This window comes from Balaenoptera ricei, chromosome X (assembly GCF_028023285.1).
Source record: "Balaenoptera ricei isolate mBalRic1 chromosome X, mBalRic1.hap2, whole genome shotgun sequence".
Lineage (NCBI taxonomy): Eukaryota > Metazoa > Chordata > Mammalia > Artiodactyla > Balaenopteridae > Balaenoptera > Balaenoptera ricei.
Genome location: NC_082660.1, coordinates 110721197 through 110738533, shown reverse-complemented (window position 1 = coordinate 110738533; position 17337 = coordinate 110721197). Strand labels below are relative to the sequence as shown.

The 17337-nt window shown below is 34.1% G+C and overlaps 1 protein-coding gene across 5 annotated transcripts in view; it reads right to left on the bottom strand.

Moving 5' to 3' along the window:
• Positions 1–17337, bottom strand: part of STAG2 (STAG2 cohesin complex component) — a 116939-nt gene that overhangs the window by 31905 nt on the left and 67697 nt on the right. For all 5 annotated transcript variants that reach the window (XM_059911493.1, XM_059911494.1, XM_059911492.1 and 2 more), the window contains 12 exons: positions 16734–16832; positions 16558–16637; positions 11035–11142; positions 9966–10077; positions 5369–5486; positions 4843–4946; positions 3705–3797; positions 3467–3556; positions 2678–2881; positions 1063–1133; positions 649–736; positions 476–556 (listed from right to left, as the gene is read on the bottom strand). In XM_059911493.1, the coding sequence (XP_059767476.1) occupies positions 476–556; positions 649–736; positions 1063–1133; positions 2678–2881; positions 3467–3556; positions 3705–3797; positions 4843–4946; positions 5369–5486; positions 9966–10077; positions 11035–11142; positions 16558–16637; positions 16734–16832 (1248 nt within the window). The remainder of the gene's footprint in view (positions 1–475; positions 557–648; positions 737–1062; positions 1134–2677; positions 2882–3466; positions 3557–3704; positions 3798–4842; positions 4947–5368; positions 5487–9965; positions 10078–11034; positions 11143–16557; positions 16638–16733; positions 16833–17337) is intronic.

Sequence of the window (17337 nt, the reverse complement as noted above, 5' to 3'; positions counted from 1 at the left end):
GCACATTACACTCAACCAGAAAGTGATTTATCATGAATTTGGAACATCAGTACAGAGATCCTGAGTATGAATAAGGAGATCCCAAAACAATACAAGGCATAAGATCTAGGGACAGGTGGTTTGTAATAATTAATTTATACAACCCAATAGCTGTATCTGTAAGTTTCAAAGGCTCTTGGTCATGATTTACAAAATCTGTAGTTCTTTATGTACCCAGCACTTTTGAGAATGATATGGAAATCCATAAATTATGCCACGTAGAAATGTGATTTTTAAAATTTAGAATCATACCCTAAACAAAACATATTAATGTTCTTTCACTGAATATACATCAAACTACAAATAACTGTTTTTAAAAGTACACATGCCTAAATAGTAGATTAGACATAATCAAGATTTTATTGAAATGTCTTATGTTTAAGTTTGCTGAAAAGTTAATGCTATTTAATAAAGACGCCACTGAACCACCACAAACCTTTGTAGAGCTGCTTTCAGTTATCTTTGCAAGCTGCCAAAGGATTACATAGTGAGTGCATTGCAGTGCGTGAATAACAATCTATAAAAGAACAAAGAGAACACAGTTAAATTTTAAAAGTCACAAGTCTTCTTTCTCAAAGTTAAATATGTAACATGTAAATAAATAAAAACCTGTTCAGGCATGTCTCCATTTTCAATTCCGGTTTTCAATAGTTTGTAATTACAAGCAAACAAATCCCACTTTGAAAGATCATGGGCACTGTAAAAAAGAATTAAGTTACATTAAAAAGTTAAGCTTAATCACATTTGTTCTGGACTTGACTGTTAACAGAATACTATTAAAGTAAAATGTAGTAAACTTTCTAACATGCGCCCACAAGAACAACAAAAAAAAGTGTATTTTTAAAGAGTATATTAGTTGATAATTTGTTGTTCCCCAATTCACAACATGACTCTATCAAGTACTTTTTTCCCAAAAGCACAAGAAATCCAGCAAAAAATTTGACACTATAATCCCAAAACATGCAAGTTGGTTCTGATTTTGCTACAGTTTTAAGAAATCAGAAACCTTAAGATTCAACTTACTTATGAAAAGCAGTGATTCTCTTCAATGTTGACAATACCTGATATGCATCATCTTCATCAGGTTCTTCACCCTATGAATGTTAATTATATCATATTAAACATTAATAACCACAAAAGTGAAAAATCTTAGGCTATCACATTGGTGATTTCCACACCTTGAAAATAAAGAATAACCTAATTAAAAACCACAAAATAACTCTGTCATTCAATACTTAGACCTGGCCAAATTTAAAGCAAGGTGGCCAGAATAATGGGTCAACACAGAGTTGTTATAACGGATACATTATACCCAAGAGAGAAAAACTGAATGACATTCTCCTTTTTTCCTTTAAGTGATCTTGACACAAAACAATGAAGACATCTACTCTTTCACCGTAATAAATGCATTGGGACAATAAAGAGAAATATATTAGAGGACAAGCAAGAGATCATAAAAGATAATACCTAAAGGACAAAATCTACTAAGTAAATGAAACATAGTGCTCAAGAAAGATATATCAGACCAATTAAAATTAATTTGGAAAAAATCCTCTGCATAAGGACTAGATATACTAAATCCTTTTTCTGGGTATCAACTTTCCAATTTAGAGTAACTTAAGTTTTTGAAAATTTTATGAGTCTCACTATAAGAAACTTACAAATTTTAAAAAATACTATTGAACTTACTGTATTAAACCCCAGGTCTCTCAAAAAAATGCTTGTTTTTCACCATCAATTTTTATACAAGGTAAGTAATTAAACTTAATTAACAAACCATAGCTTGATTTTAAACTAACTTGTCCTAATCAGAATCATATCCGGCTAAGAGTAGAGCCATTACAATTTTTAAGAATGTGATCATTGTACATCAACATATTTGCACAAACCTCCAATTAAGCAAAACATAGTAAGCATGAAATGTTATACACAGAAATAAGAAAGTTTAAGAAGTAACTGCTAAACAAAATAACTGGAAATTACAAAAGTCCATATCATTTTTGCAGCATTAATGACCAAAGTGATGTGGAAAAGGCTAAATGCATTAATTTGAGAATCACAACTTTTTACTTTATGCAAATCAATTAACCTGTTAAGTGTACCTTTCCAGAAAAGATAAAAATCACAATAAAAATGCAAGTGTATTTGACTACCACACTTAAGCCTCTTTGGAAATACAACAGAACAACAAAACAACAAAATCGACAGTGGCTATAATTTATCAAGGCTTTATAATATAAAAGACCATAAATAAACTTCCAAAATGTTAAGAAACACCCCAATTTTTGAGGTTACATGGCCACAGTCTAGCTCAACTTTTCTGTTCTGTTAACACCCTGTTCCCTAACAGCCTCTTGTTCAACTAAACCCTGGAAACTTCCCAGATCATTTCTTTAAATTAAAAAAAGGGGAAAGATGTTAGCTTTGCTTTCACCTTCTCTTAGTCGCAGATTCTTACCACCTTCCTATTTTGGTGGATGAATAATAGTATCACGATGAATCATAGAACAAAAAGTCTGAATGACTTTTCAACACACTGCTAGGGATTATCACCAAGACTGGTGACTAATTTGGTTCCGGGGGGTGGGGTGGGGGGTGCGCAGTGGGGCACAGCTGACAAAATACTTGTAATATATACCTCTTGCAGAAAATCTTCAAGAAGCCGGTTAAATTTATCAGCCAACTCGTCTATCAGTTGACTTCTTGAAATATCTACTCTGTTGAAAATTGTGAACTCTTCATTACAGAGTGCGTGATAAGTTTTAGAACACGCTTCCAAAACATCAGTATCTGTGTGCTTCTCTACAATATTCCGGATCTGTCGTAATAAGGCATCCAAATGCTGCAAAATCAAAGTTTTCTTCATTAAAACTAAGGTGTATATATGATAGGCATAAAATGACTACACAACCGGGATGAAAAGCTTCAAACACAGTAACTTTACAACCAGTAGGGCATACATTAAGTTCTTCTAGTCATAATAAATGCACTGACCCACCCAAACTTATTTCCCCAACTTCAACAGGAATAATATTACCTATCTCACAGGGCGTTGGTGAGATGTTAATACACATAAATACATATGTTCCTGGAACACAGTAAATGTATTCAATGGATATTAGCTGCTTTCATTTTGCAATTGTTATTATCCAGTTACCCACCCCTAATCTCCATAAATGATCAGTGATATAGTCACATAATGGCTAGCAATGATGGTACGGATATGGGCATGAATCAAAGGGAAACCTCATTAGTGCCATTCTCTAAATCCACCTTATCTAAAATATATATGGCATACAAGACACAGGTTTCCTTTTACATTAAAAGTTACAAAAACATATTTCAAAAAATATAAATAAACAATATGATGGGGTGAACTAAGTTAACAATTTTTCTTCAACGTTTTTTATACACAGAAACACCATACCTTTTCTAATCGTCCAGTGGTATATATTTCCAAATCAAAGTATTGTGGCAATTGCAACAAGTTAGTCACCTTTTCAGCATCTACAGAGTACTTCGAAATAAAAAAAAAAAAGAAAATCATGTCAAAGACATCACAATAATGGTAAGTAAATATTATGATAAGTGCAAAATTCTGTGTGGCACTTCCAAACAAAACTTGTAATTTCTTAGTAACACTCCTGATACTGACACAAACTTACTTTAGCTAATAACTGAGGAAGGGCCACAGCAAAAAGTTCAGTGATTTTTGTCCTGTCATCCAACTGGGTCTTCTTCTCCTTTGCTGTTAGCACCTAAGGTAACACAACAAAGTTTCTAAGTATTTATTAATAAGCCCACTGACACTGTTAGGTGCTCAACTTTAAGTTAAGATATCCAAAATAAGTAATGAAATGACATTTTAAATGATGGATACAAGAATTTCTACTATAAAACTTGAAACCCAAAAGTAACAAAGAGAATAGCTTGCACATTATATTTTTAAAAAATAGCAACACTTTGAATAGGTCTAGAGACAAAATCAATACCCAGTTAGATTAACTAACTCTACCTTTGGATGAAAGGAGAAGCAGTTAGGAAATGTAGTTTAGGAGCTTATATAATAATAGGATTGAGTAGGATTTCAGTCTACTATAAGTTGTGCCATGATCCATGAGTTATGAATTCAACATAAGTAACGACCAGCAATTAGAAAAACAAGAAAAAAAAAACCCACGAAAAAATAGAATGCATCACATAAGTTGCAGTATTGTTTGATGAAATTGTCTCAGTTATACACAAACACATATATATAGATGTGTACTAGGTCACAATATAAAAATGTATTTTTGTGCTTCACAAAGTTTGAAAGCCTGTGCAACTTTGGTCTACAATACAAATATATGTGAACTTTGAAATAATGCATTAAAATCAAATCCCAGGAAATAGGAATTTCCCCCATTTTAATGAATGATTATCCTGTTTTTATTTCTAACTTTTATTAAAAGAAAAAGAAAGCAAATCTATAAATAAACCAAAACAGACAAATACACCATTCTAAAATGTTGCACAACATGCAGTCTTAAAGGCAGGGACTGTCAACCACTGTATCTCCTGTAGTTACTGTCAACCACTGCATCTCCTGTAGTTAACTAACAAAGTATCTTATGGAAGGAACATGGATTTCGCAGATTGCTAATGCTTTAAAATTTACTTCTAACACATATTTATAAGCAAAGATCGCCTGAAAAATAAAATTTAAGATTCAAAAATTTGATTATATGGTTACAAATAAGAACTTTAAAAAACATATTGAAAAAGAGACATATAATTTAGAATACTGAAAATATGTTGGCATACCCTTTTTCCTGTCCCTCTCCCCACAGGAGGATGACATTCAGCAGCTTGTCTAATGGTACAAAGCATTATTTCAATCAGAGCACTCTCTTGTCTGTCCGTTAGCGCTGAAAAAAAAAAAATCAGAAAGTTAACCTATTTCTTTTCTTTATATGCCATTTATAATATTACATAACAGTTCCTTCTGCCTGTGACAGAATCTGACCTAATGTACTAAAGAAAATCCCATTACTATATCACAAAAAGGATCAGAACAAGTTAAACCTAAGCATTACAAATCTGTAAAACACTGCTCCACAATTTGAGAAATGAAAATATGAACAGATACAAAAAAATAAAATATAATAAAACAAAATAAGGAATATTGACAGCAACTACATCTTTCTACATAATATTCATGTGTATGAAAACAAAATTATTCAAAGACTTTGAATCATTATTTTAATGCTAAAAGATAAAGAAATGGAATAAGTAAACTCTATTTTCAAAATTATCTAACAACAAAAGTACCATAATTAAACATCCTTACCTTCCTCTCCACTAAGTGGCTCCTCCAGCAACAAGCTATTCATACATTCCCAGTCTTTCAGCAGCTCAGTAGCACAGTCCCACATGCTATCCACAAGGTACGCTGCGTGCTCATGTAACTAAAATTTAAAAAGAGCAATGTGCTCTTAGACAAATATCATACTAGCCTTAATCAAAAGAATGGAAGCTTTGTTGGCACCATGTGCAAACTCAAACAACAATTTGTTTTTTGAGGTCAAATGGAAGAAAGGACAGAGAAGAACTGCCTTAGCTTTGCTATGTATAAGTAAACCCTGCTAGGCAGTAACATTTCTCACAATAATCATTAAATCATTCACATGAAAATTATTTTTGAAGAGACTATATGCATGCATATTTAGTACCTGACTCAATACAGTCATCCTTCTGTATCTAAGGAGGATTGGTTCCAGGACCCCTCGTCAGATTCTCCGAGGATGCTCAAGTTCCTTATATAAAATGGTGTAGTATCTGCACATAACCTACACTCATCCTTCCATATACTTTAAATCATCTCTAGATTACTTATAATACCTAATACAATGTAAATGCTATGTAAATAGTTGCCAGTATATGGCAAATTCAAATTTCGCTTCTTGGAACTTTCCGGAATTTTTCAAAAAATATTTTCAACCCACTGTTGGTTGAATCCCCTGTTGGTTGAATCCACAGATGCAGAACCCACAGATATGGGGGGCCAACTGTATTACACGGGTGAACTACTCTCAGTTATAAAATATACTACAAATTTATTGTAACTTAATGGGAGTTGTAACGATCACTTAAAATACAAAATACATGATTACTTATCAATTCAATATATAACTAAATCATTTCTCTTCATTCTGTGAAGCTTAAAAAGGTTCTACAGCTTCCCAACTCATTTTAGGGGACAAGCATTACCATGATACCGAAACCCATCAAAGACATTACAATTAAATATATATATATACCAACACCCCGCATGAACATGGAGGAAATGTTCTCAAAAAATTTGCAAACTAAAACCAGCAATATATAAAAAGTATAACAGATCATGACCAAGTAGGGGTTATCCTAGGAATGCAAGGTTGATTCAACATTCAAAACAACAATCAACATAATTCATCACATTAATGTAATGAAAGATAAAATAATCATCTCAAGGGATGAAGAAAAAAGCATTGGACAGAATTCAACATCCGTTCATGATAAAACGTCTCAGCACCCACACACCTATGGATAATTAATCTTTGACAAAGGAGACAAGAATATACAATGGGGAAGAGACAGTCTCTTCAGCAAGTGGTGTTGGGAAAGCTAGACAGCCACATGTAAATCAATGAAGCTAGAACACACCCTCACACCATACACAAAAATAAACTCAAAATGGCTTAAAGACTTAAATATAAGACAAGACACCATAAAACTCCTAGAAGAGAAACACAGGCAAAACATTCTGACATAAATCGCACCAATGTTTCAGTCTCCTAAGGCAATAGGAATAAAAGTAAAAATAAACAACGGGACCTAATCAAACTTATAAGCTTTTGCAAGCAAAGGAACCCATAAACAAAACAAAAAGACATCCTACAGACTGGGAGAAAATATTAGCAAATGATGCGACTGAAAAGGGCTTAATTTCCAAAATATACAAACAGTTCATACAACTCATATCAAACAAACAACCCAATCCAAAAATGGGTGGAAGACCTAAATAGACATTTCTCCAAAGAAGACATACAGATGGCCAATAGGCACATGAAAAGATGTTCAACATCGCTAATTATTAGAGAAATGCAAATCAAAACTACAATGAGGTACCCCCTCACATCAGTAAGAATGGCCATCATTAAAAAGTCTACAAATAATAAATGCTGGAGAGGGTGGGGAGAAAAGGGATCCCTCTTAACACTGTTGGTGGGAATGTAAATTGGTGCAGCCACTGTGGAGAACAGTATGGAGGTTCCTCAAAAGACTAAAAAAATAGAGTTGCCATATGATCCAGCAATTCCACTCCTGGGCATATACCCAAACAAAACTATAATTTGAAAAGATACATGCACCCCTATGTTCATAGCAGCACTATTTACAATAGCAAAGACATGGAAACAACCTAAATGTCCACTGACAGATGAATGGATAAAGAAGATGTGGTATCAACAGATGAATGGATAAAGAAGATGTGGTACATATATACAATGGAATATTACTCAGCCATAAAAAGAAACGAAATTGAGTTATTTGTAGTGAGGTGGATGGACCTAGAGTCTGTCATACAGAGTGAAGTAAGTCAGAAAGAGAAAAACAAATACCGTACGCTAACCACATATATACGGAATCTAAAAAAAAAAAAACAAAAAAAAAGGTCATGAAGAACCTAGGGGCAGGACGGGAATAAAGACGCAGACCTACTAGAGAATGGACTTGAGGACACGAGGAGGGGGAAGGGTAAGCTGGGACAAAGTGAGAGAGTGGCAAGGACATATATACACTGCCAAATGTAAAACCGATACCTAGTGGGAAGCAGCCGCATAGCACAGGGAATCAGCTCGGTGCTTTGTGACCACGTAGAGGGGGTGTGATAGGGAGGGTGGGAGGGAGGGAGATGCAAGAGGGAAGAGGTATGGGGATATATGTATAGCTGATTCACTTTGATATAAAGCAGAAACTAACACACTATTGTAAAGCAATTATACTCCAATAAAGATGTTAAAAAAAAAAAAAAAAGACTCCACGCTTCCACTGCAGGGGGCACGGGTTCGATCCCTGGTCAGGAAACTAAGATCCTGCAAGCCCTGTGGGGCAGCCCAAAAAAAAAAATAAAAGAGAGAGAAAGATGTGTGCGTGTGTGTATACACACATACATACAATGGAATATTACTCAGTCACAAAAAAGAACGACATAATGCCATTTGCAGCAACATGGATGGACCTAGAGATTATCATACTAAGCAAAGTCAGTCAGAAAGAGAAAGACAAATACCATATGATATCACTTATATGTGGAATCTAAAATACGACACAAATGAACGTATCTGTGAAACAAAAACAGACTTACAGATATAGAGAACAGGCTTGTGGTTGCCAAGGGGGAGGGGAGGTGGGGGAGGGGAGGGGAGGGAGGGAAGGACTGGGAGTCTGGGATATTAGCAGATGCAAACTATTATGTATAAAATGGATAAACAACAAGGTCCTACTACAGCAAGGGAACTATATTCAGTATCCTGTGATAAACCATAACAAAAAAATATGAAGAAGAATATACATATGTATAACTGAGTCACTTTGCTGCAGAGGAGAAATTAAACACAACACTATAAATCAACTGTATTTCAATAAAATTAAAAAAAACTTCTCAGGCTTCCCTGGTGGCGCAGTGGTTGAGAATCTGCCTGCCAATGCAGGGGGCATGGGTTCAAGCCCTGGTCTGGGAAGATCCCACATGCCGCGGAGCAACTAGGCCCGTGAGCCACAACTACTGAGCCTGCACGTCTGGAGCCTGTGCTCCGCAACAAGAGAGGCCGCGACAGTGAGAGGCCCACGCACCGCGATGAAGAGTGGCCCCCGCTTGCCACAACTAGAGAAAGCCCTCACACAGAAACGAAGACCCAACACAGCCAAAAATAAATAAATAAATAAAACTTCTCAGCAAAAAGAGGTATAGGAGGAAACATCCTCCATATAATAGGTAGCTACACAACACCTATAACTAACAACGTAATTAATGTTGAAATATTGGATGCTTTTCCCCTAAGATCAGGAACAATCCAAAGCTATCCACTCTCACCACTTCTATTCAACATTCTACTGGATGTCCTAGCCAGTACAGTAAGGCTGGGGAAAAAATGGCATAAATGTAGGAAAGGAAGAAGTAAAATCATCATTATTTGCAAATGAGTTGATTGTATATTATAGAAAATACTAAGAATTTTATTAAAAGCTTACTTTAAAAAGTGAATTTAGCAAAACTGCAGATAAGAGGTCAATATGCAAAAACCAACTGTATTTCTATATATAGAAACAATTAGAAAATCTAATTAAAAGGCCCTAACACTGATTAAATAATACACATATACTAAAAATGTATGTTGGGCCCTCTCAAATTCTGGTGAACAGGTAGGTTTTCAACCTAACGGAGACCTAAAAGAGCTGATGTTAAATGTAAATCTGTATCTGCAACAACAATAATAATCACAGGTACCAAATATTGAGAACTAACAAAATGCTAGGTCTGTGCTAATAGTTTTACATGGATTATCTCGGCGTTATCTAAGAAATTATTATCCACATTTTTATAAGGAAAATGGGCTTAGAAAGATTAAGTAACTGAATCAAGGTTATACAAATAATAAGTAGGGAAGCCCAATCGGTAATCAGGTCTTTCTGGCTCTAAAATTCATGCTCTTAGCACTACATATAAATATACTATTTGAGTATCTTACTAACATAGAAAAAAATTTTTTTTGGTGTGGAATTGGTAGAACTCTATTTTATCCAACACTCATTGTGATACTTGGAAGATTTTAAGATTTACATCATTTGAACCCCACCTCCAAATTGTTTTGAACATAAGTATAACATGAACAACATCAACTAACCTCACTTTCCAGAAAGAAAAAAACCAATGTCTTAACAAGGTTGGCATTTGGACCTTGTCGTCCCCTTCTTTTCATCATTCCATCCTCCTCTGGATCTCGACGACTGAAGAGCCTATGATAAATGCAAAATACTTACTTTTAAAACAAACAAAAATTTCCTAATTTAAAAAAACTGTCTGAATTCCATATTTAAGCATTTAACAAAGGAGTACATGGGAGCTGGGTAGGTACAGTATTTTCCAACTTTATACTAAGTAATTGCTATAAACCTTTTTCATTTCACACTTGGTGGTACTTCTAAATCCTTTTAAATTAACTTCTCAAGTTAGTTGCATTGTGAATTATTTCTTTTTAAAACCCTTACTGCATTTTAAGCAAGCATTTCTTTTTATAGAAGTATCACAATGACTAACCTATACCATTTATGCACATAAATCTATAATAAACATTCTTCTCTTTAAAAATGACATCTTTTCCTTCTATCCTTCTTGAACAATTTATCCCAAAGTCTGAACTCAGTGGCCTCTTTCTACGGGTATCATGATCATTCTTCCTTATAAACAACAAAAGTTATCAATGGATAACAATGAATAGAAAACTGTAGTGTAAATGTTTTACATCATGTACTCTTTCAAATAAATGCTTCACCCCAAATGAGCATTTTAATAAAATCTTTAAGATTTTACAATCTTAAAATCTTACAGTTTAGTCCATGTGGTTCAAATTGTTCTCTTTAAAAGCCATTACATAACATTTGCTAAATATTTTCGGTGATTAGATATTCACACTATCTATACTACCTAATCTGAGGTGTTAAACAGCAACATAAAAGTAAAGAGACTAAAGGATTCTTGTGGTTCTTATATCAAACTGTTATCAAAGTACTCGAAGTAAAACCTTTTATTATTTTGAAAAATATTTTTTTGTAATGTAAAAATAGGCTTAAGACCTGTACTGAATATTTTTTAATAAGTTATATTTATATATATTTTAATATAAATTATAACACAGTAAATTACTTCCATTAAAGTATACTTTAGAAAAATGAACAACAGAAATACAGATTTACTTTTTGTAGAGAAATTCTCCAGCTGCTACTGCTACTGGCCGATGAGCTGAATAAACCAGATGATAGACATTTTCACAATCTTCTGCAGTAAGAACTTCTTCACTACTCCTAAAAAGAAATAAGCAATAGCAGTTTTCAAAGTAATGTTGTAATTTTAAGCATACTGATTACAAAAATTCATATTCATACATTAAAAAATAGTATACTTTCACTTTTAAACTTGTGTTTAAAAAAAAAAACCTTCATTAAGAAGTTCTGTTGAAAGAAGAAATCAACCTTATTTGATTATCGTCTATCAGTAAAAGCATCCCCTGACAAAACAGCTGAGTATTTTGTTAACACCTACGATCAATGGGAGGTAAAATTAGAGTGAATACCGAGTATAATGAAACATATACTAAGAGAAATAACAATGTGACAAATATGCTAAAGGGAAATGAAGACAAAATAATATAAACTAACGTAGGAAAAAAAGTGGTGGTATGCTAAGAGCTTAGAGTTAATAATCACAGAGAACATTTTGCATGTATTTCATAGTAATATTAAGGAAAGAGACAATATTGCAACATTAAAATATACTAACACCCCAGTTATCTCACAATGAAGAATAATACTTCATTCACCATGTACTAAACACCATATAAGGCAATGCAAAAGCATTTTAGCAAATAATTAAAATTTAAGTGCCAAAGACCTTTACAATGTATCATTAAAAGAATCTTACTAAAATGCAGTGCTCATTTGACTGACCTTATTTTAAAAGAACAAAATAAACCTAACAAAATCTTGGTAAATCAAAGTCATTATTAGGCCCATCAACCACAGTACCCCAGGGTAAACCTTGTTGGGTTCTTCCATAGCGGGACTCTGCATTCGAAGTCCTGACCTCTGGCACCTCTTTCCCTCCTAATATGCTTTTAGTCTACTGTGAGATAAACAATCTAGGTTTTTACCACTGTATGTAAATTAGGAATCATAGGACCACCATCAGAGAAAAAAGCCTAAGGATAGTAGATGGTTAGTTCAGGAGCTCAGATCCTTTTTGGTTTTCTGCTGTGCACAAGGTTTCCAGAAGTCTGATGTCTAAGGAAATATTACTTCTTTTTGAGAAAAATGAAACCAAAATGTTAAAAGTTTCAAAAGCACTTTAATTTAAATTAACTCGATGTGTAATACTGGATCGTTTTTGGAAAAACCACTTGTGCCATCTTATAATAAAATATATACATATACATATATATTGAATCAAATCTGTGAAACTATAGTAAATGTGTAGTAGTTCACTCATTTTAACCAATAAGGAATGTTCCTGACAAGTTTCAGTTATTAGGTATATACATGGCTGAATCAACAAAAATGGCCATTACCCTTCATTAAAATACCAGAAACAACAAAAAAAGATGTCCACAGGGTATTACGGAGGAAGAGGGGAGAAGCTGTAGAAATATAAGTAGGATACTATTATTTTCTTATTTATTTCAGGATTCTTTCAATATTTTTATAATGTGCATATAATAATTTATAATTTTTAAATCCAATTAAAGAAAAATGCAACAGTATAAGTAGAGCACTATTATTTTCTTATTTACTTCAGGATTCTTTCAATATTTTTATAACATGTGCATATAATTTTTTTTTTTAAGGGAACGCTATTTATTTATTTTGGCTGTGTTGGGTCTTCGTTTCTGTGCGAGGGCTTTTCTCTAGTTGCGGCGAGCGGGGGCCACTCTTCATCACGGTGCGCAGGCCTCTCACTGTCGCGGCCTCTCTTGTTGCGGAGCACAGGCTCCAGACGTGCAGGCTCAGTAGTTGTGGCTCACGGGCCTAGTTGCTCTGCAGCATGTGGGATCTTCCCAGACCAGGGCTCGAACCCATGTCCCCTGCATTGGCAGGCAGATTCTCAACCACTGCGCCACCAAGGAAGCCCCAATTTATAATTTTTAAATCCAATTAAGAATTAAAGAAAAATGCAATTGTTAAGACTGCTCAAAATCCCCCCAGTTAAGTGAATTCTCAGAAAATGTCAGTGTATCTAGAGCTGCCTTCTTTTTTTTTCTGATTTTTTTAAATTTAATTTTTATTTTATATTGGAGTATAGTAGATTTACTATGTTGTGTTAGTTTCAGGTGTACAGCAAAGTGATTTAGTTATACATATACATATATCTATTCTTTTTCAGATTTTTTTCCCATATAGGTTATTACAGAGTGCTGAGCAAAGTTCCCTGTGCTATACAGTATGTCCTTGTTGATTATCTATTTTATATATAGTAGTGTGTATATATTAATCCCAACCACCTAATTTAAATTTTGAGGTAGAGCTGCCTTCTTTTTAATGACTGTAATGTAGTCCATTTCATATAAATGGGGTTAACAACCATGCTCCTCACAGAGGACTGCTGCATTAAATGAGGTAACCCCTATGAGGTGCTTCTATTAGTTATTATATATCAATTTAATTCTTCCTCTATTAATAATCATCTAGAATATTTCCAAAATTCTATTACAAATAGTACTATGTTAGAGAATGTAAGCATTTTATATTTTGAATAGATACTGCCAAGCTTTGCTCCAAAGAGGTTCTACCAATTCATAGTCCCATCAATAACGTATAAGGGTCTGTTTTTGCATAGCCTTACCAACAGTGTATTACCAAACACATTTTGTATCTTTGTCAAGAAATAGGTAAAAGATGGTCTCATTTTAATATACATGTCTCTAAGTACGGCTAAACATCTTTTCATATGTTTAAATTTTTATTTTCTTTTCTGTCAATGATGTGGTTCCTAACTTTTGACTCTTTTCCTATTGGGTTTCTGTTCTTGTTATTGATTTATTGAAAGTGACTCCTATGATGCAAATATTTTGCCCAGTCTGTCATTTGTTTTCTGAGTTTGTTTATATTTTATGTCATATACACATTTCTAGTTTTTTTTTCTTCTAGTTTTTCATGTAGTTAAAATTCAGTATTTTTTTTAATGTCTAGGTTTTATGTCATGCTCAGAAAGATATTGCTCAGTTTACATATAAAATATAAATGTTTAATCCTCCCCTAAGTTTTCATCTAGCACTTTAATGGTCTCATTTATCTACATTTAAACATTTCATCCACCTGGAAATCATTTCTATATAAGGTCGAAATATGAATCCAATTTAATTTCCCCCCAAACAGAACCTGTCACAAAACCATTTATTTTCTGATAGGAAACAACCCTTACCCTACACTATGTTCCTGGATGCAGTTAAGTTTGTCTCTATTCTTTATTCAGTGCCACTGATTTCTGTCTATTCACATACCAGTGCCAAAATTTAAAAGTTACTATGGTAGGGGGAGGGAGGGATAAATTAGGAGTTTGGGATTAACATATACACACTGCTATGTATAAAATAGATAACCAGCAAGGACCTACTATATATATGTATAACCGAAACACTTTGCTGTACACCTGAAATTAACACAACACTGTAAATCAACTATACTTCAATTTTTAAAATTAATAATAATAATAAAAGTTACTGTGGTTTTACAATATGACTTAAAATCATACCGGGTAGTCATCTCTCATTAGTTTTTATCAGAATTTTGCTGGCTACTCTTACATGATGACTTTTCCATACATACGAGTGTCAGAATTAGCATGCTATGATTTTTTTTTGAAAAGGCCCTTTTGCAATTATTTGGATCATGTTAACAACCTAAATGTCCATTAATAGATGAATGAATAAATAAAATGTGTTATACATGCAATGGAATATACTGAGTCTCCAAAAGGAATAAAATTCTGATACATAACCTAACATGGATGAACTCTGAAGACATTATGCTAAGTGAAATAAGCCTGCTACAAAAGGGCAAATATTGTATAATTCCACTTATATGAGGTACCTAAAATAATCAAATTCAGAGATAAAGAGTAGACAATATGACTTAAAATCACACTTGGCAGTCGTCTACAGAGTATCAGTATGGGAAGATAAAAAAGGTTCTGGAGATGGATAATGGTGATGGCTGCACAACAGTATGAATGTACTTAATTCCACTGATCTGTACTCTTAAGTATGTTTAAATGGTAAATTTTATATATATCATCACATCTTTTTAAAATGGAAAAAAGTGAATTCCATCACTTTTACATTTTAACATAATAGAATACGTTTTAAATTCAGATTGTTTACAGATAAGTTTCAGTAAATACTAATTTCTAAAAGTGTGACAAGGGACTTCCCTGGTGGTCCAGTGGTAAAGAATCTGCCTTACAATGCAGGGGACACAGGTTTGATCCCTGGTCAGGGAACTAAGATCCCACATGCCAAGGGGCAATGAGCACGCCACAACTACTGAGCTCTCGCACCTCAACTAGAGCCTGTGTGCCGCAAACTACAGAGCCCATGCACTCTGGAACCCGTGCGCCACAACTACAGAGCCCACGCGCCCTGGAGCCTGCACGCCACAACTAGAGAGAGAAAACCCGCACGCCACAATTAAAGAGAAACCCACGCACCACAACGAAAGATCCCGCATGCCTCAACGAAGATCCTGCATGCCGCAACTAAGACCCAACACAGCCAAAAATAAATAAGATAAATAAATAATAAATAAAATCTTAAAAAAAATAGAAGTGTGACAAAATATGATAGGCATATTTAACACATTCAAGTGTTTAACTTTATTTCAAGAGCATCTGAAGACAGTAAAATTGAAAGGAAACTAGTCAAGAGAATGAGAACACATGAATTCCTAGCTCAGAATTTTCTAGTCCAATGGTTCTCTCTTCCTGTTTTCTCAACTTTACATGAAAAAATTAAACTTCTTGCTGTAAAACCCCAAGTTATTAAAATCTACATCTAGATAAATTTAAACCAAGTATTCTAATGTATTATTTAGATAACTAGACATTAGCAATATGCAATAAATACATACTTACTGTTGGACTTCCCTGGTGGCCCAGTGGTTAAGACTCTGCACTCCCAATGCAGGGAGCCCGGGTTCGATCCCTGGTCAGGGAACTAGATCCCACATGCATGTTACAACTAAGAGCCTGCATGCCACAACTAAAAGATCCCACATGCCGCAACTAAGACCCAGGGCAGCCAAATAAATAAATAAATTTTTTTTTCTTTTTTTTTTTTTTTCAAAATTAATTTATTTATTTTATTTATCTTTGGCTTCGTTGGGTCTTCATTGCTGCGCGCGGGCTTTCTCTAGTTGCGGCGAGCCTGGGCTACTCTTCATTGCAGTGCGCGGGCTTCTCATTGTGGTGGTTTCTCATTGCGGAGCACGGGCTCTAGGCGCACGGGCTTCGGTAGGTGTGCCACGCAGGCTCAGTAGTTGTGGCTCGCAGGCTCTAGAGCACAGGCTCAGTAGTTGTGGTGCCCAGGCTTAGTTGCTCCGCGGCATGTGGGATCTTCCTGTACCAGGGCTCAAACCCGTGTCCCCTGCACCGGCAGGCGGGTTCTTAACCACTGCGCCACCAGGGAAGCCCTAAATAAAAAATTTTTTTTTTTTAAAAAAAAACATACTTACTGTAAAACAAGAGTGAGTAATTTTATTGCTTGTACTGCAACATCATATTCTTTGTCAAGGGTCATAGACACAATTCTATCCTAAGGACAAAAATAATTAAAATATTCTTAAAGGGAAAGCCAGAAAAAATACTTTCAAATAATAGATAATTTTTAAATACTTAGAGTAATACTAACCTTGAACCGACTGGTAAATAGCTCCAGTTTGGAATTAAGCTCTTTGTTATAATAAAGCCCTTGTAGAGCAGTGAGACATTTGAGTCTTACCTCACCTTGCTGAATGAAACAAGAGGAGAAAATTTATTAAAACTCTGCATATTTTCAACCTGAACATTCAAGATACTTACAATATTTTCTACTTTAAATATGTTCTATACAATAGCATTTCTTCAGAAACTCTCATCTTTGATAATGCAAAAATAGGAATCAATACATAAACATTTAAAACTAAATACCTTTGGGGTTACTACTGCTGTAGGTCAAATGAAAATTTTTTGAAAAGTTTTTCAGAGCAATACTATTGTGAAAGACGATAGTAGCATATTTCACAGTAAGTTTTCCTTTACAGAAAGTAGTATTTGTAAGGAATATATACAAAGAACTTCAAGGCTTGTGAAGAGGCAGACTAAGAGAAAGGTAGATTAATTAAAAAAAAATAAAAAAGGTCAGAAGCCAAGTTGTAACTTATAATCTGGCTAAGATACATGTTTATCAAGAGAATCAAAATTAAAGAAATTTTAAAATGTATATAGCACTTACATATTAACAGAGTAAGAATTCT